At 42.0% G+C, this 25,246-nt stretch overlaps 1 protein-coding gene across 3 annotated transcripts in view; it reads left to right on the top strand.

The window, feature by feature from the left end:
- The window catches only part of DCLK1 (doublecortin like kinase 1), a 383,441-nt gene that overhangs the window by 295,974 nt on the left and 62,221 nt on the right, over positions 1-25,246 (top strand). For all 3 annotated transcript variants that reach the window (XM_075851721.1, XM_075851723.1, XM_075851722.1), the window contains 5 exons: positions 11,526-11,610; positions 13,521-13,629; positions 19,349-19,406; positions 20,214-20,333; positions 22,955-23,101. In XM_075851721.1, the coding sequence (XP_075707836.1) occupies positions 11,526-11,610; positions 13,521-13,629; positions 19,349-19,406; positions 20,214-20,333; positions 22,955-23,101 (519 nt within the window). The remainder of the gene's footprint in view (positions 1-11,525; positions 11,611-13,520; positions 13,630-19,348; positions 19,407-20,213; positions 20,334-22,954; positions 23,102-25,246) is intronic.

The raw sequence follows: 25,246 nt of genomic DNA, 5'->3' as shown, positions 1-25,246 counted from the left end.
AAAGGGAAAGAGTCAAAAGAGGTGCAGAGTCTGCTATAAGAGGGGGATAAGGAAGAACACAATATACCAATGTGACACGTGTCCCGAAAAACCAGGGCTCTGTATAAAAGATTGTTTTAAAATGTATCATACATCCCTTGATTTTCAATTTACCCTGATGCACTCCGCACAGCTTACCCCCCTCATCTTTCCCTTCTGAGCCCTGCCGTATGCCCAGGCAGCTGATAACAGCCACATGTAGGGTATTGTCGTACCCAGGAGAACCCACATTACAATTTAAGGGGTGTATATCTCCGGTGGCGCATGCTGGGCACACTATATTGGACACTGAAATGGCATATACATATATAAAATTGCAAATCTCACACTGCACCATCTGCTGCGCATTATCTTTTACACAGTACCTGTGGGGTCAAAATGCTCACTACACCTCTAGATGAATGTCTTAAGGGGTGTAGTTTTTAAAATGGGGTCACTTCTCGGGGGTTTCAACTGTACTGGTACCTCAGGGGCTTCTGCACACATGACTTAGCACCAGAAAAGCTCCAGTAGGCCAAATGGTGGTCCTTTCCTTCTGAGCCCTCCCATGGGCCCAAAGGGCAGTTTATCACCACAAATGGGGTATTGCCGCACTAAGGACAAATTGGGCAACAAAATGGGGTATTTTGTTCCCTGTGAAAATAAGAAATTTTGATCAAAAATGACATCTTATTGGAAAAAATATCATTTTTTTCATTTCACAGCCCAATTCAAATAGGTGCTGTGAAAAAACTGTGCGGTCAAAATGATAACAAAAACCATAAATGAATTCCTTGAGGGGTGTAGTTTCCAAAATGGGGTCACTTCTGGTGGGTTTCCATTGCTTTGATACCTCTGGGGCTCTGCAAATGCAACATGGCACCCGAAAACCAATCCAGCAAAATCTGGACTCCAACAAACACATAGCGCTCCTTTCCGTCTGAGCCCTCCCATGGGCCCAAACGGCAGTTTATCACCACAAATGGGGTATTGCCGCACTAAGGACAAATTGGGCAACAAAATGGGGTATGTTGTTCCCTGTGAAAATAAGAAATTTTGATCAAAAATGACATCTTATTGGAAAAAATATAATTTTTTTCATTTCACAGCCCAATTCAAATAGGTGCTGTGAAAAACCTGTGCGGTCAAAATGATAACAAAAACCATAAATGAATTCCTTGAGGGGTGTAGTTTCCAAAATGGGGTCACTTCTGGTGGGTTTCCATTGCTTTGATACCTCTGGGGCTCTGCAAATGCGACATGGCACCCGAAAACCAATCCAGCAAAATCTGGACTCCAACAAACACATAGCGCTCCTTTCCTTCTGAGCCCTCCCATGGGCCCAAACGGCAGTTTATCACCACAAATGGGGTATTGCCGCACTAAGGACAAATTGGGCAACAAAATGGGGTATGTTGTTCCCTGTGAAAATAAGAAAATTTGATCAAAAATGACATTTTATTGGAAAAAATATCATTTTTTTCATTTCACAGCCCAATTCAAATAGGTGCTGTGAAAAAACTGTGTGGTCAAAATGATAACAAAAACCATAAATGAATTCCTTGAGGGGTGTAATTTCCAAAATGGGGTCACTTCTGGTGGGTTTCCATTGTTTTGATACCTCAACGCCTCTTCAAACCTGGCATGCTGCCTAAAATATATTCTAATAAAAAAGAGGCCTCAAAATGCACTAGGTGCTTCTTTGCTTCTAGGGCTTGTGTTTTAGTCCACGAGCGCAGTAGGGCCACATGTGGGACATTTCTAAAAACTGCAGAATCTGGACAATACATATTTAGTAGTGTTTCTCTGGTAAAACCTTCTCTGTTACTAAAAAAAAATTGAATAAAATTGAAATTCAGCAGAAAAAATGAAATTTGCAAATTTAATTTCCACTTTGCTTTAATTCCTGTGAAATGCCTGAAGGGTTAAAAAACTTTCTATATGCTGTTTTGAATACTTTGAGGGGTCTAGTTTTTAAAATGGGGTGTTTTATGGGGGTTTCTAACACATAGTCCCCTCAAATCCACTTCAGAACTGAACTGGCACCTTCAAAAAAAGGCTTTTGAAATTTTCTTAAGAATATGAGAAATTGCTGTTTATGTTCTAAGCCTTGTAACGTCCAAGAAAAATAAAAGAATGTTCAAAAAACGATGCCAATGAAAAGTAGACATATGGGAAATGTGAACTAGTAACTATTTTGGGTGGTATAACCGTCTGTTTTTCAAGCAGATGCATTTAAATTCTGAAAAATGCTATTTTTTGTAAATTTTCTCTAAATTTTGCAATTTTTCACAAATAAAGACTGAATATATCGACCAAATTTTACCACGAACATGAAGCCCAAAGTGTCACGAGAAAACAATCTCAGAATCGCTTGGATAGGTTTAAGCATTCCGACGTTATTACCACATAAAGTGAAATATGTCAGATTTGAAAAATGGGCTCTGAGCCTTAAGGCCCAAACTAGGCTGCGTCCTTAAGGGGTTAAAGAGGCTCTGTCACCACATTATAAGTGCCCTATCTCCTCCAGCCAGGACGTGATGTTTATTCAGAATCCTGACACTTCTGAATCTTTTCTGTGAGATTCCAGCAAGGCAAGCGAAATCTCGCGAGATTACGATGTAACCTGTCATTTCAAACGAGATTACATTTGCCTTGCTGGAATCTCACAGAAAAGATTCAGAAGTGTCAGGATTCTGAATAAACATCACGTCCAGGCTGGTAGTGATGTATATTCATTATCAGGACACTACAGTAATGTTAGTGTTTGTGTATGTAGCTGCACATAACGATATAACTATATCGCTAGTCCAGTGTAAATGATTGGAGAGAAGTGTATGACGCTGATTGGTCAGCGTCATACACTCCTCTGTACAACGCTCACTTGGTCTAAAGTAAAACCCGCCCACTTGGGCATTAAGAAACTCATTAGCATAAAGCTAAAAATCGCTCATAATGTGGTTTAAAATAGATGGTTTTTCGAAATAAAAAGCACTGCTGTCACCTATATTACAGCGCCGATCTTCTTATATAGGAGATAGGGCACCTCTAATGTGGTGACAGAGCCTCTTTAAGGGCCACTAAACCCAAAATGTTAGGGATCGTCCACACGTAGCGGAATTTCTGCGTGTTTTCCATCCGGAATTGCGGACGGAAAATACGCAGCAGAATACAGTAGTAGCAAAGTGGGTGAGATTTAACAAATCTCATCCACACGCTGCGTAAATATTCCGAGCAGAAATTGACCTGCGGTGCATATTTTTCATACCACAGCATGTCAATTCCTCCTGCGGAAAGTGGACATAATTGCTGCGTTTTTCAGAGATGTCACCATCTCCCATCATTTACAAAAATGCAGCAAAATCTGCACCATTTTATGCAGTCAGAACAGCAGGAAATGGTGCGTTTTTGCTGCAGCGGAAGGTCTGATACTTTCAACGGAATTGCTGCAGAAATTTTCTGCTGCAATTCTGTTACGTGTGGACAAGCCCTTAAAGTGTAGCTAAACGTTTGACATGTCAGAAGTTTGGATTGGTGGGGGTCCGAGCACTGAGACCCCCACCAATCACTAGAACAAAGCAGCTGAAGCGTTCGTGTGAGCGCTCAGCAGCTTCGTGTCTGTTCGGCTTTTTCCGGAAAGCCGATGTATGGGAGTACGGGCTCATAGACTTTCCATCGAGTACGTACACCGGTACATTCATTTCCGGAAAAAGCCGAACAGACATGAAGCGGCTCAGAGCTCACACGAGCGCTTCAGCTGCTTCGTTCTAGAGATTGGTGGGGGGTCTCAGTGCTCGGACCCCCACCAATCCAAACTTCTGACATGTCACTATGACATGTCAGTAGTTTGGCAAACTTTTAGCTACACTTTAAGCTTCTAAACAGAGCTGCTAATCTCAGTCACACATATGCAGGTAAATGTTCTGGATGCTATCAGCACTGGAGTCCATTCCTCCGGACTTTCTGTCAATAATCCCATTGATGAACACTATTATGCCGTGCTGATATTAGGCTCAACCACGTTGAGGGAAAATCTTTTCATAAAAGCGGAAGCGTTACCTCTAACAATGGAGTTTAATTATTTACTATGGGAACTCCACCAGTTTTCCATAAATATTTCATAAATCAACCACATTGGGGGGAATTTCAAAATGGCTCTACGCTAGTTTTCTAGTGTTAAGAAAGTCATTAATTATGGTGCACACCTTATTTGTACAATAACTTGTGAGTTTTTACATTTTCCAATTTTTTTTAGTGATCCAAGACTGATGTATTAGGAAATTACAAAGACATAGATATGGTGTTAGTAGAATCTGTCCCTCTACAAAGAAGAACATTTTGACAATACAGCAGGGAAGCCATGTGAAAGTCACATTCACTGGCAGCCCATCAACCATACCTCCCAACCGTCCTGGATCCAGCGGGACAGTCCCGGATTCAGGGCGGTGTGCCGTTGCCCCGGGTGGCTGGTGTTATTTCCTGTTGTCAACTGTATCTGCATCCTCAGAACACAGATACAGTTTAACCCAATGCTGAAGCAGGGAACCATCAGCTTCAGCATTAGTACAGAGCAGAGGGAGCTCCTTCACTTGTCGAGGATTCCTCGGGCGCAGCACTACTTTAAGTGCTGAGCCCGGGGAAGTCTTTGACGTCACTGACCATATGGCCACTTCAGGAGCGGCATCCCCTGTCAGAGCATTGACGACACTCCGGCCGGGTATTCCGCTCTTGGCGAAGCTCTTGGCATTACTATCCATATATGGACAGTGACGTCAGGGGCTACTCTTGGAGTGGAATCCCCTGCCGGAGCATTCCCGACGCTCTGGCCAGGGATTCCGCTACTAGAGGGAACCTCTGACATCACTGTCCATATATGGACAGTGCTGTCTGGGGCTCCTCCTGGAGCAGAATCCCTTGGCACAGCGTGGTCGATGCTCTGGCTAGGGATTAGCCTCCGAGAGGGAGCCCCAATGGAGATATCTACAGGGGGGGGTAGTGCTATCTACAGGGTGTGTGGCACTATCTTCAAGGGGAGTGTGGCACTATCTGCATGGGAACTGTGGCACTATCTATGTGGGCACTGGCACTTTATATGTGGGCACTGGCACTAGGGGCAGGTAAGGGGGCATTATACTGTATGGGGACAGGTAAGGGGTAAGTATACTGTATGGGGCAGCTAAGGTGGCATTATACTATATGGAGGCATTATACTGTATGGGGGAAGCTATAGGGGCATTATACTGTATAAGGGTAGCTATAGAGGCATTATACTGTATAAGGGTAACTATGGAGGCATTATACTGAATGGGGCAGCTATTAAGGCATAATGCTCTATGGGGGCATCCATGGGGCATTATACTGTAAAAGGGCAGCTGTGGGGTATTATACTGTATGGGCCAGCTATGGGGGCATTGTGCTGTATGGAGGCAGCTATGGGGCATTATTCAGTATGGGGCAGCTATAGGGCATTATACTGTATGTGGTCAGCTATGGGGGCATTATACTCTATAAGGACAGCTATGGAAGCATTATACTATATGGGGCAGCTATGGGGGGCATTATGCTGTATGGGGAAGCTATGAAGCATTATACTGTAAAAGTGCAGCTATGGGGCATTATACTGCATGTGCCAGCTATGTGGCAGCTATGTGGGCATTATACTTATGGGGGCATCTGTGTGGGCATTATACTGCATAGGGCAGCTATGGGGGGCATTATACTGTATGTAGGCATTGTGCTGTATGGGGGAATTTGGGCATTATACTGCATGGGGGCATCTGTGTGGGCATTATACTGTATGGAGGCATCTGTGTGGGCATTATAGTGCCTGGGGCATCTGTGTGGGCATTATACTGTATGGAGGCATCTGTGTTGGCTAGTATATGGTGGCAGCAATGGGTGCATTATACTTTATGGTGGCAGCTAAAAGGCATTATACTGTGTGGGGCAGCTATTTGGCATTATACGGTGTCGGAGGCACTATGGGAACATGAACTGAACCAGATATGTATGGGCAGGGATTGGGTGGGATTAGAGGCGTGGCTTAAAAGGAAAAACATTTGCCACGCCGCTCTACGTGCCGCATCGGTTGTCCCTCTTTGCGATACTTGAAAGTTGGGATGTATGCATCAACAGGTACCTGCTATTTTACGGGCCGCCTGTATCTGCTAGTCTATAGTAAGGGTATGTGCACACGACCTATTTTCAGACGTAATGGAGGTGCTTTACGCCTCGAATTACGCCTGAAAAGACGGCTCCAATACGTCGGCAAACATCTGCCCATTGCTTGCGATGGGTCTTACGATGTTCTGTGCAGCTGTGATTTTACACATCGCTGTCAAAAGACGGCGCGTAAAATTACGCCCACGTCAAAGGACACTCCTTGGGACGTAATTGGAGCCGTTTTTCATTGACTCCATTGAAAAACAGCTCCAATTACGTCCGTAGTGGACGCCGCGAAAAACGCGTGCACTTGTAAAAACGTCTGAAATTCAGGAGCTGTTTTCGCCTGAAAACAGCTCCGTAATTTCAGACGTATTTTGCGTTGCCGTGTGAACATACCCTAAGAATGCAAACAGAAGCCTGTATTCTGTTGACAGATTTGCCGGGTGCAACAGTGGGAAATTTAAATTCTCCGATTATTTCATCTTGTAAAGCAGGAAAAAGCAAAAAGGAAATTTTTTTAGTTAAAAGAAAAGCTACATTATGAAAGGAGTTTTTCTTAACTTTTATTAAGCAATATTATTTGTATTAAACATCACATTGTTATATCAGAACCTGTCCTTTACATAGAGATGATTGGTGCTACATACTGTGGGTTCTGCTTATCTTGTCCTGCAGAAGCAGTGTGCTGCAGATCGCTTTGCCTGGAGTTCCTTCTCCTTTGTTTACATGGATTTCATTTTCGTTCTATTACATCCGTAGCGGCAGTGCAAGGTATTGCATCATTGCTCTTATTCAAGTGAATGGGACAGTGCTGCAATACCTGGGACAGACGCTGTGAATGTAATGGTGGGTGCACGTACGAACGAAAATGAAATCCATGTAAACAATGAAGAGGCTGCGGCGCTCGTACGAAGGTCGTGGCCCCTTCAAACAGCTGATCGGCTTGGGTGCCGAGAGTCTGACCCCCACCGAACTAATATTGATGGCCTATCCTATAGGATAGGCTATCAATTTTAAAAACCTGGATAACCCCTTTAACAATAAACTAGAACCCATGACACATTTTGCATACATAAAAGTCATGTTCCTACAGCTCCACAATACTGTGCTTCCTTCGATGCGTTTTACTCTAGGATATGAACATTTGTAGTAGTTGCGTCATCAGGCTCAATACAATCTATTTCTACAGCAGACATATGATAATTGTAGTATTAAGAGAAAGGCCTTGACATTGCATTGGAAGTGTTGGCTACTGGAGAGGTTTGTATAGCTTACTATACTTTATTTTCTGGGGGAAAGTGTTGTGAGTAATAATAATGATGTATCCATATTCCTATTATTAATATCTTCAAATGTCAGGCCTCATGCCCACTTCAGTTTTTTCCTTCAGGGTGCTATCCGTTGTTGTCACGGATAGCACCCTGAACCCATTCATTTCAATGGGGCCATGCATACTTCCGTTGTTTTAACGGAACCGTGCGGCCGTTCCGTCAAAAGTAGGGCAGGTCCTACTCCTGCTCCTTTTTGACGGAACAGTCTCGGCCTTCTCATTGAATTTGTTCCGTGAAACAACGGACTGCACACGGAAGTGTGCATGAGGCCTAAGTCTGACCTTGGGTAAAGGAAACGTGCATAATGTAGTAGATGAAAACTAAAATTACTAATTGTGAAATTACTAATGCAAAATCTTAAAAACGAAGGAAAAACAAATATTGGAAGGTATTCAGAGATGTATGGTCCTACAAAATGTAATGAGCTGACAGGAATATTAATGAGCCCCCCGGGTCCCTCACACACTGCCATATTAATAGCCTCATTTAATAAGGTATGTTTATCATACACTTCAACAGGATATATGTTTAAAGGGCTTGTCTATGTATTGGTAAGGCTGTGTTCACAATTGCTTTGGAGGCTCCATTATCAATTCCAGCAGATTTGACAGGAAGAATTGCGCTGCATGCAGTGCTCTTTTTACCGTCAAAACAACGGACACCACAGTGTAAACCCCGACTGCACAGGGGCGCAGTAGGTAAGGGGGCACCTAGGACTGTCAATAATAAACTATCTGCTACATTATGCCTGTTATGACTGGTATCTTTTCCTTAAATATTACCGCAGATATGTTTACATATTTAAACCATGACTTCACAGTTGGTAGATCTTGATATACTATTTATACTCTCACGATATGCAATTTTTTCCTGGTCTTTAACTGTATGACATGTACCGCTTAAATTATATTTGATGTATCTTCTATATTTCGATATGTATTTCCACAAATTTTGTGACATTTAGGTTAACTTGTACTTACCTATTCTACATATTGCTTCCGACGAAGCTTTCCATACGTTTTTGATATGTATATCCAGATACTATTTATTTAACATCATTGATGACGCTATGTACTGTATTATATGGAAGAAATGACCGAATATATAAATAAATAATCCATTTGGAAAAATTACTCCCATGCGGTGTGCATAGTACTTTCTTTCTAAGGGGCACACTGTCACCTTACGGAGGCCTTCTTCTTCTGTCAGATTGTATGTGAATGTCCGAGCTAATGAAGTTTATGGCTACCAATTACTGATGGATTGTTATAGGACATAAGGGGGTGATATATGATGAGATATTGGAGAGCAAAGGCCCCATATACTGTTGTTGCACAGGGGCCCTAAGCTGTCAATGTCCGGCCTTGCAAGGAATAAAGCATTTACATTGCATTTCCCCCACAATAGTAGAGCATTGCTGCTGAGTCGCTAACAATCAGACCATCCTGCCCTGTGTAAGGGCGGCATTATACAGGGACAGGTCTGCTCTCCTATTAGCCAAAACTGCATAAAAAAATGATTGTTATAGTTTAGTGTATTCATGAGAGGATCGCTCCCCCGCCTCCCCCACCCTCCTGATTGATGTGAGACTGTATATATAGATACACAACAGCCAGCAATCTATCACCACCGAAAGGCTAAGAGCCTTATCCCATGTGCGTTGGAGCCTCCATCACAGACCCGGGCGAAAATACCAAGTAGAATAGCGGAGCATGCTGCTGAAACCACAGACACCCTGACAGAAACCCGATGGTACCTATTAGGGTATGTGCACACGATAACGACCATTACGTCTTAAATTACGGAGCTGTTTTCAGGAGAAAACAGCTCCGTAATTTCAGACATAATTGCTCGTACTCGCATTTTGCGAGGCGTCTTTGACGGCCGTAATTTGGAGCTGTTCTTCATTGGATTCAATGAAAAACGGCTCAAATTACGTCCAAAGAAGTGTCCTGCACTTCTTTGACGAGGCAGTCATTTTACGCGTTGTCGTTTGACAGTGACGCGTAAAATGACAGGTCGTCGGCACAGTACGTCGGCAAACCCATTCAAATGAATGGGCAGATGTTTGCCGACGTATTGGAGCCGTATTTTCAGGCGTAAATCGAGGCATAATACGCCTCGTTTACGCCTGAAAATAGGTCGTGTGAACCCAGTCTTTAAAGTCAATGGGTTCCATCAGGCGCTGGTGGTGTCCTTCATACAACAGAAACCGTGCTTCCGGTATTTTTACTGTTCTGTTCCTCTGACAGAGCAGAACAAAGGAAACACTGATGCAGGTGTGAACAGGCCCTAATAGGAGAGCAGACCTGTCCCCATTTTATGCTGCTCTTCTATAGGGCAGCATAGCCTGATAACAGATCCGCTTTAACTTCTTCATGGTTGTGCAGAAGGCTCAAGTCCTTTACTAGACAGGTTAATTATTATCTTTTTATATCCTTTGTATAGGTAAGTGCTTCAGATTTTTATGGGTAAAGCATTTCTGGTAGCCAGTGCGAGTGAAATTTCTGTTGGATTTATTGTATAATTGTTTTGTTTATATGAATGTCATTGTATTATAAGGTTTTTCAGATAAAGATAATGCCCCTAAATAATGGCATCAATGCTGAGATAATATTGTATAAGGATCATAGCAATCCAAGGCGTTACCCCTCAAATTCAATCCCTCCCCAAAGTGGAAGCAGATTTTTGTTTTTCACGAGCTCTATAATAGTCTACAAATATGTTTCCAATTTACCCTACATAAAACAACTTCAGGCTGCAAAGTCAATTACTCTACATTCTGACCTTAAGATTTCTGTCACAACTTTAATCTTACGGTATGATTGGACATAACCCATAGGTGTTAGATTTGATTTATTTCCTGTTGTTTATATAGCACTGATATAGTCTGCGGCGCTGTACAGAGATTATTACTCACTGTCACCAATGGGTTCCTTAGGAAGCCAATGACTCAGTATATATTTGGAGTGTCGGAGAAAACAAGAGTACCCGGAGGAAGCAACACAAACACGGGGAGAACATACAAACTCCATGCAGATGTTGTCCTTGGTCAGATTCGATCACCCAATATGAAGCAGAGTCATAGCCCAGAGACCGGGTGACTAGACAATGACCATTGGGACAGTGAAACGACAGAAACTCGAAAACAAACGTGAGCACTTAGGCCTCCGTCACACGCAGAATTTTTATTTTTTCTTTCAATTTAAGCTGCATCAAAAAATGCTTCTAAAAACGCAAATGTTATTTAAACGTAAATTGCCATTTCTTTTTTTATTTTTTTTATTAATGGCGTTTTTGAAATCCTATAGAGAAGCCTGTGGGAAAAACGTGCCATACCCAGAGCATGCTGCAGTTGGGAGAAAAAACCGCCACTGACCACAAAATTGCCTCAAAAACGCCACAAACCAACGCAGTTGTGTGTAGTGTATTCTATATTATACTATAGACTTTATTGTAACATCTGACTGCACTAAAAGAAAACATCAAAAACGCCATTAAACCGCCATAAAAAAACATTGCAAATCGCTGTGTGGGAATTCAGCCTAAAAGATAATTTCTCAAACAAGACAACTCCTATAATAACATGATATAGTACAATGTAATACACTGTAACAAAGAGCAGCAGTCATTCAGTATGTCAGCTTGTATCAATGTAGAATAGTCACTAATATCTGATTGTTGTTGCGAGTAAGAACTCTCGTCTCTGGGTATCACTATTAGGACCCAATTCACATTCAGCACCCCTCTGAGTTGTCGCAGAAATACTAATTGATGAAGAACCGCACGTGGTCTATAATGTGGACAATTTCTCCAGCAAACATCATCTTAAAGTTCTATAATTTAATCCTTACAAGAACGATTACATCATTTACATTAACAAAAATCCAATCATGCGAGAAATTACTTTTATTCTGCAGAGAAGAAAAAGCCCAGAAAAGATGGCGTTTTCTCTTTCCTCTGGCTGGGATAGAACTAGTAGTATAATAATTGTATCTTTGCTCTTTTCAGGGCTCTCAGCACAGCGGCTCTTCTACCTCATTAGCGTCCACCAAAGTGTGCAGTTCTATGGATGATGGCGACGTCTTAGTAGAAGGTAAGATAAGAAATATTGTAACCTACAAGACAAAATGACCTAAATATACATAGCAATTCATGCCTGCAATTAAATCAGTAATATTCTCATATGTATCATGCGATGGAAGCGCAAAGAAAGTATAACTGGATCCATCCTGAATGATTCGGTCAAAATTATGCTCAAATATACTCAGCATGGGTATAGAGAGTGCTGAGGTAGCAGTCGCACCCAGGCTCGGGTACCTGGGGCCCAGACCCGGGTACCTGGGACCCAGACTATTCTGATAGAAACTATACTATGTCATTTAGAATGGTTACCTATGTTACTTATAGGCTATTATACATAGTACAAAGTCTTTTATTTCTTCAGAATATTAATTGTCTCATTTTTTTTAGAAGCAGAAATTTGATCTTTTGTAACTATACTAATATAAGGCACTGTTGCCACCTGGTGGCCATACTGTGTATTGCTCTGGCTGATTCAGACTAAGCTTCTTGACAGAAAGATAGATATCTACTTGTGTCTGAGCTCTAAAAGGCCACATTCAGTTACTTATCTTTGCATAACACATTACAATACCATTTTAGCTGGTCTAAGTGTGGTTTACATGAGCGGATTTTTACAGACCCTAGACTAAACCCCCTTAATAAATACAGACCCCCAGACCAGACCCCTAAATACAGATCCCATACCAGACCACCTAAAGTAATATAGACCCCAGACCCCTAAATAAATACAGACCCCAGGCCAGACACCATAGATAAATATAGATCCCAGGACAAAACCTTCCCTAAATTAATAAACAGCAGGCCTCCAAAGGAATACAGATCCCAGACCCTGTAGACAAATACAGACCACAGAATAAATAGACCTAGACACCCTAAGTTAAGACCCAGACCCCCTAAACTAATACAGACCCCAGAATAAATACAAACCCCCAGATCAGAACACTTAAAGATATAAAGACCTGAGACCAGTACCCTAAACTAATAAAGGCCCCAAACCAGATCCACTAAACATATACAGACCTCAGACAAGACCACCCTAAATACACACCCTATACCAGAACCCCTAAATAAATATAGACCCTAGACTAGATCCCCTAACCAAATACAAACCCCAGAAAAAATACAGAACCCAGACCCCCTAAACTAATACAAAAGTCAGAATAAATACAGACCCCCAGGCCCCCTAAGCAAGTAGATACACCAGACATCCTCAACTAATACAAAGCCCAGACCGCCTGAACAAATACAAACCCCAGTCCAGACCCCTAAATGAATACAAACTCAAGACCCCCTAAACTAATACAGACACCAGACCCAATAAAGGAAAACAGACCGCAGACCAGACCCCCTAAACAAATACAGACCTCAGACCAAAACCCCCCAAATACAAACCCAGATCAGACCCCCCTAAATAAATACAGACCCCAGACCAAACGCAAAACAGTTAGCACGGAAACCACGGCAAATCGCAGTGTGAATACACCCTTAGGCCTTATTCACACGAGCAAGTCCGTTTTGCGGGCGCAAAAAAAGCTGCGTTTGCGCGCGCAAAAGGTCCGTGTGTCATCAGCATGTGGTGCACGACTGCGTGATTTTCGCGCAGCCGGCATCATGATGAAGTGCTTCCGTGTGCCGAGCACGATTTGCACGCACGCATTGACTTCAATGGGTGCGTGCAGCGCGAAACACGTGCAAATATAGGACATGTCATGAGTTTCACGCAGTGCACATACACTGCGTGAAATTCACTGACGGTCTGAACGGCCCCATTCATTAACATAGGTCCGTGCGACGCGCGTGAAAATCACGCATATAGCATGGACGTATTATATGTTCGTGTGAATAAGGCCTTAGAGTGGAACGTTTTCAAGTATATAGTTGTGTGACCTGCTGTGATAAGTTTTTACATTTATGTGACAGATATTATGGATGAAGGGTTCCAGGTACCGGTGTCTATAGCAGAGCGATACAAAGTTGGACGAACTATAGGGGATGGAAATTTTGCCATTGTTAAAGAGTGTATAGAAAGGTAAGTAAGCAGTTTTATTAGAAGAAATTATAAAATAAACCAAAATGTTGGTGATCTTTCAAATAAAAATGTTGATATTTTATTCTGATATTACTTTGTGGCAGTGCCATACTTACCATAGAGGAAGACCAAGCCACTGCTGTGGGGTCTGTGGTGAGGGGGGTCCCAGCTCTGTACTGCTTCCCTTCACACCGTCATAGGGGGAGATTTATTAAGACCCCAGACTTAATAGGAAACAAGCTGCAGTAAGATGTGACAAATTTATAAAGAGGCGCATAGTTCTTAATAAAATTCTCACATCTTCTGCAGTCAGGAGCCACGGGTGGACCCGCCCTACTTTTTATAAAAGTAATCAGAGGATCGCTAGTTCAAGTCCTCTAGTGAGAGAAAAAAAAATACATTGTAATAAAGATAAGGGGTTACATTATAATGCATAAAAAAAATAATATATATATATATATATATATATATATATATATATATATCTGAATTGTTTCGCAGACATTTTAATCATTCCCTAAGGCATCGCAGTGTCCGTTATCCATGGACATATCTGATGCATTGTAGACAATTTGGATTGTAGGAACACAAATGTAGAATGAAATTATTACTATCAACATCACAGTGATGCTACCTCTTTAAGATAAGGGAAGACATAGGACGTAGCAACTGTGGTCTCTATTGAGTGGAATGGCCAGCCTCTGGGATATAGCTCTCCTTCCCAAGAACACAGCAGCACTTTTTATCAGAAATAGCTTCTGCTGACAGCAATCAGTTCTGTTGACATATGACTTCAATCTAATGTCAATGTGGGTCCAATGTTGGCATATCTACCCAAAAATGGACATATTAGCAGGAATTATCAATTAATATTCTTAAATGAACGCAAACCATATCTTACAAGCAGGGTCGGACTGCAGTACCTTGGGCCCACCAGAGGAAATTATCCAGAGCGCCCACCTTCCATCTATATAGAAAATTAGCGTGTCCACTTTTAATTGTATCATAGTCCTTGTTGTTATCATTGTACACACATATATACACAGGACATATCAGCAATAGGATCTAATAGGTTATTTGTGAATCAACCCATGAGCTGTGATTAAGAACCCTAGAGGTTTGAAACGCGTTAGGGTCTTCCCAGGATTTTAAATCTCTTTGTTTTTCATATGACCTAATATATTAGAAGTTTCTTTATCTCGAGTGCTGGATACAACTTTTCTTATATAGTACTGTCATAAGAAAAAGACTGAAATGACAAGTGATTGGCTCCAAAGTCACCTCCAAATCCTCCAAATGGGGTTGTTTTCTGCTAAACCTTTCGGGTCCATTATTGTGACAAAGTCTGGGTCCACCAGAGGATCCTCTGGTTCTCTGGTGGGCCAGGCTGTCCCTGCTTACAATTACCAGTCTGTAGAACTTTGACGAGTACTTTACTAAGGCTGTCCATACACATTCAACAGCTATTTCTGTTCACTTCACCATAAACATCCCCTCGAGGCTCTGCCGGGCATGTACGTTTATTTGAATAGGGAGAGGGGAGGGAACAAAGGACTGGGTATATTGATATCTAACATGATTGATTCCTCTATCCCGAGAAATCGGGGAGCAATCATCAAGCCCCCATACACATGAGATCGGCAGTCGATGCCATCTATATTAGCAAGTTCTCCCATGTGTATGGTCATATTACAGGCCCCTTCATGGTCTGTGGTCACATCACTGCATTCCCCAGTTCTTAATTTATCATTTATTTAACCAAATGCAAAATAAAATCAGGTGTTTGTAAACTCTAAAAGCTCATACAGGATTAGTAGCAAAATATCAGTTTTGCAAGAATACAATCCACTCATCAAACCATATTGTCTGTGGTCTTGACCCAAAAAGCCTAGAATGACTCTAAGGGTATGTTCACACGACAGCGTCCGTAACGGCTGAAATTACGGGGATGTTTTCAGGAGGAAACATCCCCGTAATTTCAGCCGTAACGGCATGTGCAGGCGCTTGAATGCCGCATCCATTGCGGATGTAATTGGCGCTGCTTTTCATTGGAGTCAATGAATAACGGCTCCAATTACGCCCCAAGAAGTGACAGGTCACTTCTTTGACGTGGGCGTCTATTTACGCCCCGTCATTTGACAGCGGCGCGTAAATATACGCCTCGTGTGAACAGACAAACGTCAGCCCATTGCTTTCAATGGGCAGATGTTTGTCAACGCTATCGAGGCACATTTTTCGGACGTAATTCGGGGCAAAAACGCCCGAATTACGTCCGTAATTAGTGTGTGTGAACATACCCTAAAAGTCGAATTATTACATTGTGTGCACAAATAAAACTGAAGTAATGAATAGAGAAAAGAAAGTCAGACCTTACAGAGGTGCAATGCCAATGTAAAGCCGTACAATAATGTATAGCAGGAAAAGCGGAGGAAGTATACATTAGTCTGCATTGTAGTAGTGAATGCGTTCAAGGAGAACTTGACTTAGTTATTGGGCGTAATTTAAACGACACAGTCGAGTCACATTATTATCACCACCTCCTACCTTAGACGTCGGCAGCGTGTAGCACATGAAGGCAGTGATGTGTCGTGGGCAGGCTTGGTGGGTATATAAGGTGTGCGATCAGCTGTCTGAACACATATCACTCGTTGTTGCCGTGGGTAAAAGGGGCGATTGGAAAAAGTTGCAAAAAGGAATGATTATTGGCTTTGGGGTCAAGGGTGGCAGTATTTCTCACACAGCTCAGTTTGTGAACTGTTCGCGTGCTGCTGAGGTGAAAGTGTATCGTAAGTGGACAAATGTCACTATTGGGAATCACCGACGTGGAAACTGCGGAGCACCACGTGCCATTGATTTGCGAGGTGAACGTCGGCTACAAAGGTGCGTGAGGGCCGAACTACAGGCTACAGTGGAGCAGCTCACCGTGAAAGTCAACCAGGGGACTCCCAGACGTGTGTCTAAAACAGTTGGGCGAACCCTACTGCATATGAGGCTCCAAAGCAGACGGATGGTCACTGCTCCTATGCTAACAAAGGTGCATCAGAAACAAAGGCACGGCAGTTTCGGATTTGGACCACCTATAATTGGCAAAGGGTTGCCTTCTCTGATGAGTAACGTTTTCTGCTTCATCGAACGGATGGACGTTGGCGTGTCAGGCGAGAAACACCAGAGAACAAACAGCCTGCAACCATTGCTGGAAGAACACAAGCTGGTGGCGGCAGCGTTATGGTCTGGGGAATTTTTTCATGGCATTCTCTGGGCTTAGTCACCCATGTGGAAGGCACTCTGAACTGATTTAGGTATGAATGCATCGTTGCCGATCACGTCCACCCATACATGCTGATTGTCTTCCCTGGGACAGATGGAATCTTCCAGCAAGACAATGCGACATGTCACACGGCTAGAAATGTCCGACATTGGTTGGAAGAGCACGACCAAGACTTCCAAGTACTTCCCTGGCCCCCCTAATTCGCCAGACATGAACCCAATTGAGCATCTGCGGGACCTCGATCGTCTTTTTCGCTCTATGGATCCTCCGCCACGCACCCTCCAGCAAATGTGGGATGCACTGCAGTCAGCCTGGCACCAGATACCTGAGACTACGTACTAGCACCTTATTGAGTCACTCCCAGCCCATCCAGTTGCTGTCCGTGCTGCACACAGCGGTTACTCTGGATATTAGCTGCATAATAATGTGACTCGACTGTGTATTAATATTGGAGAAAATCTGAAGGTTCAGAGCATTGCAGTTTTCAATAAGAATGATATAATTTCTGTCTAGGCACAGCGGGAAAAGAGAGCGGTTCAGAAATGAATCACAGAATGAGACTTAAGATAACAATGTAGCAATGCTATTAATAGTTCATTTGAATATTGTTAATTAAATATTGTACAGCAAATTTAGTTAAGGCTATGCGATGTTCTTTGTATTGTGTAACTATAGTTCGCATATTAATTAAAGCGGATCTCCAGGCACCCACATTACATTTATTTTTGCCTAGTATTTGTGTGGTAGTCCTTTGTCTCACTGGTGGCATAGAAACCAGGTCCTCATACGCTGACTTCGTCCTGAGTTTGTGCTGGGCCAATGCTTATAGACAGAAGCTAATCTGAGCACACAGAGCTGCAGTGTAAAGCATGAGGGAGGGGCAGAGTAGTAGTCTGAGCCAATGATAAGACTGGATGTGTGTTTTACACTATCTCATACTACCCTAAAACAATGTAGTTGAGCTGCAGTGACTGATGAGAACAGTCATTCAGCAAACACCTTAGAAAATATCTTTGCCTATTGACTTACACACAGTATTTAAACTTTAACCCTTACTGTAACGCACCATAAATGTACGGCACTGGTTGATGAACCTTTAGGGGTTTTCCAGTTCTATGTAAATAATTCTTAACCACTGTTTAAGGGGGAGTTCACACTGAGTTTTTTGGCACTGTTTTTTGCGGAAACCGTGACAGAAACCGTGCCAAAAAACATCCGAAATCACCTCCCAAGCATTTTTTGCGGCGGTTTTTGCCCGTGGCGCTCAATGCCTGCGACAGAAAAACACGGAAAAAAACGAGACGTGTTCTGCCGGCAGGTCAAAATCTGCCTCAAAATTCCTAATGGAATATTGAGGCAGAATTTTCTCCCTGCAAAAAACTCAGTGTGAAGTCCCTCAGGGCCGTCCTGAAATAATCCCTGTTTTTACATATACCTTAGGCATTCCCTAACAGCTTGCTGTACATTCTCAATGCACAGGCTATAATGCATTGAAAAAATAGTTAATACAATGTATTATAAAAAAAGAAATAATAATTAAAAGTAAAACTCCCCTAGTAGGCCTTATTTATAAGGTTCTGGAACCCTGAACTTCTGTTTCAGGCATTTACAATAAGGCCCTGTTCACACAAAGTTTTTTGCAGGCAGAAAATTCTGCCTGGAAAAATCAGCCCTGTTTTTTTGTGGCATTTTCTGTAGCGTTTTTGACGCGTTTTTTTTTTACCTATTTCTTCAACAGGCAAAGGGAAAAACCGTGAGTGGTTAATAACATAAACCGCGTCAAAAAATGCGTCAGCGTTCTTTCCGTCTCCCATTGATTTCAATAGGGTTTTTTTAGGCAGAAAACGCCTTAAGATAGGGCATGTTGTTTCTTTTTTCCGCGAGCGTTTTTTTCTGCTCGCAGGAAAAAAATGCCTCCACCTCCAATTGAAAACAATGGGGGGCAATTTCAGCCGTTATTTGCTGTGGTTTCCGCGACAAAAAAAGTGTAAAAAAACTCTGTGTGAACAGGGCCTAAGGCTATAAGGCTATGTTCAGATCACAGATTTTTCTGTCTGAAAAATCCATTGCAGATTTGTCCGAGAATCTGCCGCGGATATCCGAGGCTAACCCTCAGGTTTCTGCCGTGGTTTTGCCGTTTAAAGTGCCACGGATCGGCACACACATTAGCCCCATTCAATGCGGCTTATCTGCATTTGGCTCACTGATGCAGTTTTTGCCCGAAATTCGCATGGAAACCGCATGAAGAAGTGACCTCATTTCTTTGTTCCGTGACTCCGTTTTCAATTCCACACCATATAAACAACGGGGGAAGTTTCCCATTAAAATCAATGAGACGTTTTAGTAAGCGTTTTTCACGTGTATTTTGGCGTGAAATATGCATGGCTTTCCGTGTGGACATGGCCTAAGTTGCTTTATTTAAATTGTTATTTTTATTTTTATTTTTTCTAGGTCAACTGGCAGAGAATACGCACTGAAAATCATCAACAAAAGCAAATGCAGAGGAAAGGTGAGTATTTTATAGGAAAATGAGAAACGATATTGTTACATTGCTCCAAAAGACGTTAGTTTAGTGATCACGCACGCAGTTTTGATGCCGTTTCAGGCTCCGTTTTTTTTAGTCAAACACAAAAGCGGACACAAAAGAAAGTAGATGCGCTCACTTCAGTGGGTTCCTTAGGCACGGCAACAAACATTGTATTGCAATGGCCTCTTATTCTCGGAATAACCCTTGAAAGGGAAAGTGAAATGTATCATGGGATTGCAGGATCTAATTATTTTACAAACTGTCGTTTTTCACGTTCGAGGTTTGCAACGTTCGTGTCAATCTAGTCTAAGGGTCAGTGATCTGTCCTTTGTTAAAACGTACAGCAAACGGACGAGAAATACGTTCATGTGAATAAAACCTTAAAGTCATTACAGTGAACTGCACAGATATTGTATTACTAGCTGGCGAAACAGCGCTCAACATCATGTAATGCGCAACTAAAGGGATTGTACAGTATTAGACTTTTTTCCACAAAACAGTGCCACTTTTAACCTTTGGCTGTATCTGGTATTGCAAGTCAGACCGATTCAGTTGTATTAGGAGGTGCTGCAATACCAGATACAGTCCCTGGACAGGAGTGGCGCTGTTTCTGAAAAAAAGCACACACCGTGATTTGTAATCCTGGATAATCCATATATTTCTTACCTGCCCATGATACAGTAACTGCGTTTTGCATATAATTAATGTATCGTTTGTGAAGTGAATAGAATTGTCAGTCTTCTGCTTTATTGCTGTGACATATGCATTCATTTATTATCGCTTGAACAGGAGCATATGATTCAAAATGAGGTCTCCATCCTGAGAAGAGTGAAACACCCCAACATCGTTCTACTCATTGAGGAGATGGATATGCCGAACGAGCTGTATCTTGTGATGGAACTAGTTAAGGTTAGCAGGGCGGTGGTTTTATCTGTAGTGTACCTTGTCAGATCAGGCACAGAAGGGGGATGATTTTTAACTAAAATTGACCATAGGGGAACGTTTTTATTAATGGTTCAACGGGGCTGTGGCCATTAAAGGCAGCAGTAACTGATCCCTCACCTGACAGGTGTGAACGAAGCTTAAAAGAGCCCATATATGTAATGTTAACTGATCACAGCACGACTGGAGGACTGAAGATGATTTGAAATGATTATTGTTACGTGTATATTTGATAAAATCTATTGTTTAAAGTGAAGCACATTTTTTTTCATTCGTTATAACAGATTGAGGACTCGCCTTAAATGTTTTTTTATGTTGTTACTCATTAAACACGATCATAGGGTCTTAGATGTGACCCTTTACCAACCATCTTGAAAAAATATTGGAACTCCGGTCGGATTTAGTGGAAATTTAACCATTTATGACCAGTGCTAGTCAAAGACTGTGTAGGAAAGTTACCAACTTGTCTGGTGTACAAATGTCGTAATCGGCCTAAATGTTGAACATTTTTTTACTTCTGGGTCGTTTCCCCTAGTCTTGCCCCTTTTTAAAAAAAATTTGCAGAGCTTAGCAGAAAGTTGCTTGGCCACCGCGGCCTGACGCATTTATTGTAATTTACGCCAGAAACTGTAGATTTCATTAGTGTCGCAGGAACAGCTGAAGATGCAATACATTTATTAAGAGGCATGTGCCTTTTAATAAATTTGTCTCATCTTACTCTAGATCACTTTTTATTAAGACTGTTCTACTCTTACATCCCCCCCCCCCCCTAAGAGCTTTGCGCAAAGGTATTGGAGGTCCGTACAACCTCAGATTCTTATGGGACCCTACTATATCTCTGTATGGTTCCGATTTCTTACCGTTTTACATGCAAGTTCTTTCCGTAGGATTTTGTATTGCTTCTAGTGGAGAATAATTCCGTAATAAAAAGCCTTACGAAAAACCATAAGAGACCCGTTTTTGTTTAAACAGCCCCCTGCACATAGTTCTGCCATGTACATGAAGCCTTGAGGCTTGTGTCACTTTTTCCAACCTTAAAGTCAGAATTCAGCAGATATGAATAGGAGAATAAGTAGGTAAAAAGTTTGAATTGTCAAAGTGGAAAACCAGTTACTGTAGTTTAGTGAGAGCTACTGCCATCTAGTGGTGATATCCAACATGAACTACTTTCTTACAGGCAGGGCTCATCTCCAGCAGAGCAGGTGGGACTGATCATAGCTCGGCAATCTGGCAGCAATTTCTGATGAAGTCTTTATTTTTCTAGCATTACACATATCAGTGCACTAAAAAGTACTTATTAAATTGTTTCATTTTTCATCCTCTTTAAAGTTCCCGGTCATATCAAATAATAAGAGAGCGCTACAGGTTGACAGAGAAACTATTTATTTTATGCCTTGGGACTTAATCCGACACAGATCCACACACTATCATATTTCTTCCGTTACACTTTCATCCTGTTTCCAGCAAACGATCTCAAATTCAATGTTGGAGGGTTGTGGTTTTATTTTGACAAAATTTTTTCGGACAAGTACATTTTGACCCTTTAAAATAAGTGTTTAAGTTGTGGACTAATTATGCTGTGAAATAGTAGATGGAAGGGACCCACCTTTATTACATTTATATGCCCTTATGGGATAAAGCAGACATTCGATGCAGAAAACGTTACAATTTATTCCTATGGTAAAAATATTCTGCAACGCAAAAACTAGAGAAATCTGTCTGTGTCGCAGAATATTTTTCTGTAGATTTTGTATACATATTTTATGCCAAAACCAGAATTGGATCCTTCCTTTATATATCTCTTCTATTAGGTTCCGTTTCAGGCTTTGGCTTAAAAAATACATGCAAAATCTGCACTGTGTGAACAAGGCCATAGGGTGGATTCACACTACAGATTTTGTTGCAGAAATTTCTGTACCTGAAAATCAATACCATTTATCTCAATGGTCTTGGTTTGGTGGCAAGAATATGGAATTCTGCAAGTTCCATTCAGATAAATAGGACAGTCACAGAAATTTCTGCAACAAAATCTGGCATGTGTGAATCTACTCTTAGGCCTCATGCATACGACCGTGTTCGGTCCGTGATATACAGACCGCATGTCGGCCGTATTACCCGGACTGAACACAGCTCAGGTAGCCGGGCTCCTAGCATCATAGTTATTTATGACGCTGTAAGTCACTGCCTCCCCGCGGGACTACTGTCCTGTACTGAAAACATGTTTCAGTACGGGACATTATTCCCAAGGGGAGGCGGGGGCACCTAGCGTCATACATAACTATGATGCTAGGAGCCCGGCTCCCTGACCTGTGTTCAGTCCGGGTAATACGGCCGACATGCGGTCTGTATATCACGGACCGAACATGGTCGTATTCATGAGGCCTTAAGCGAAGCTCTGCCTTTCGAGCCAATGACAATTCTTTTGACAGAATATAGGCTGAAGTAAACTGTGTTTGCATTTGTGTGGCCCCTGACTGATTATTATTTGACCTTCTCTTAAATATTGTAGTGTTGCATTATGTGCATATGTTTATCATATTGTGTTTTACATTATGTCTACAGTAGATTCATTATGTTCTCTTCTCCAGGGAGGGGATCTGTTCGATGCTATCACCTCTACTAACAAATACACTGAACGAGATGCAAACGGCATGCTGTATAACTTAATGAGCGCCATCAAATATCTGCACAGCTTGAACATTGTCCATAGGGATATCAAACCCGAGAACTTATTGGTAAGTAACACCAGAAGGTAATGGCCAAAGGGGTGTGAACTAAAGGCCCTATTACACGGGCCAATGATCTGGTCATATGAACGCTCGTTCCCAATCATTGCCCTGTGTAATAAGGGCAACGATCAGCTGATCTGCTCTTTTATACAGAATTAAAAATCATCTTTGTCGGCATCTAATCTCTATGTGTGATGAGAGTAACGAGCGCTCATCCCTATACATAAGCAATCATTGTTCCGTGTGAATGGATTAAACAAGCGCCGATCAACGAGCTGTCTCGTTGATCGGCGCTCATTTACACAGACCATGTCGGGCCGTGTAATAGGACCCTTAGCCTTAGGCCTTATTTATAAACATGAACGTAGGCGTTTTGCGCGTTTTTCAGTTCCGTATGTCATCAGTGTTTGGTGCGTGTCTGCGTTATTTTCGCGTGTATGGCATCCTTATGGCACGCGGTTTTGACGTTTACAAAATGAAATGAAGGAGGTGGTTTTCTTTTTCCCATAATTTCTTGAGCAACTGTTGCGATAATCACGCACAGCACACGGATGTGCGTCCGTGTGCTGTCCGTGATTTTCACGCACTCATTGACTTCAATGGGTGCGTGATGCACTAAAAACGCACAAGTATAGGACATGCAGTGAGTTTCATGCAGCAGGCACACGCGGCGTGAAAAACGCGGAATGTCTGAATGGCCCCATTGACTTACATAGCTCCGTGCGACGTGTGTGATTTTCACGCGCGTATCACGGACGTGAAATACGCTCGTGTAAATAAGGCCTAAGATGGGTTATTAAAACGTGTGAACCTTTGAGCAATGTAAGAAAATAACATTCAATGTCCTGTATGTTTAGAGGCTCAAAGCATTAATGTAATGACATAATAAAATGAGAATCTGAAAACATACTGATGAAGAAAATCTCAAATTTTATTTAAAGGGGCATCCCTTTTATTTTTTTTATTTTTTTAAATAAAAAATGAAATCGTACAATTGTAAAAATTTTAAATTCTGCCCTTATATCTTTCTTATGCCAGTGCAATATGTTTTTTAACAGTAGAACAGTATACTGTGGCTCAGTCCCATGCAACGCAACTGCGGGCTAACTGAATAGGACCAAACATTCCGTTGGGAAGTTATACGACAATGGGCTTGTGCATGGGATTTATCTTGGAATGATGCATATTATTGTGGTTCATGCAACACCTACGTTTCTGTATATGTAGTAATTTGTATAACATGGCTGCCTGTCTCTAGGTGATATTGTCATGTCGTTAACAACAAAACCCATGACACTTAGGGTATGTGCACACGCTAGCTGGCTTTTACGGCTGAAATGACAGACTGTTTTCAGGAGAAATCAGCTGCCTCGTTTCAGACGTAAGAGCTCCTCCTCGCATTATGCGAGGCGTCTGAGACGCTCGTAAATCTTGAGCTGCTCTTCATTGACTTCAATGAAGAACGGCTCAAATTACGTTGCAAAGAAGTGCCCTGTAAATTACTGGTCGTCTGCACAATACGTCGGCAAACCCATTCAGATGAATGGGCAGATGTTTGCCGACGTATTGTAGCCGTATTTTCAGACGTAAAACGAGGCATAATACGCCTCGTTTACGTCTGAAAATAGGTAGTGTGAACCCAGCCTAATGGGAATTGAGCTTTAGCATCATTGCTTTCTTAACGGAGCCTCGATAGCATTCATGGATCCATTGAGAAACAGATTCTAATTAATTCTTACCACATTGACTTATAATTAAGTCTGTAAGGCTACCACCAGGATTCAGCAGGTTTTTTTTACGGCAAGAACAGTGCAGGAGACTATCGCGCAGGAGAATATCCTATTCTTGTCGTCAAAAAACAAAAGAAACCCGACAGAACAGCAATGCTTATATAGGGTCATGTCATGGATGGAGGTTTACAGCTGGTGACTCCATTTCAAGGGGCCCTCTGAAATTATTGGATGTCCTGTGGTCTAGATGCCACTGATCATTGGGGGTTTCGGAAACCAGACCCGCAGCAATAAACTAATCCTCAGGCCAGCTTTAATAAATTGGAATCTCTCATTGCTCTAGTGTACGAAAAAAATATCTTCTAACTCGAAAGGGTTGTCCAATATAGTTTCTGTATTAATTCCTCACAATTTTCAAAAT

Source organism: Rhinoderma darwinii, chromosome 2 (assembly GCF_050947455.1).
Source record: "Rhinoderma darwinii isolate aRhiDar2 chromosome 2, aRhiDar2.hap1, whole genome shotgun sequence".
NCBI lineage: Eukaryota > Metazoa > Chordata > Amphibia > Anura > Rhinodermatidae > Rhinoderma > Rhinoderma darwinii.
Note: the sequence above shows the minus strand (reverse complement) of the source record. Positions and strands in the feature narration are given on the sequence as shown.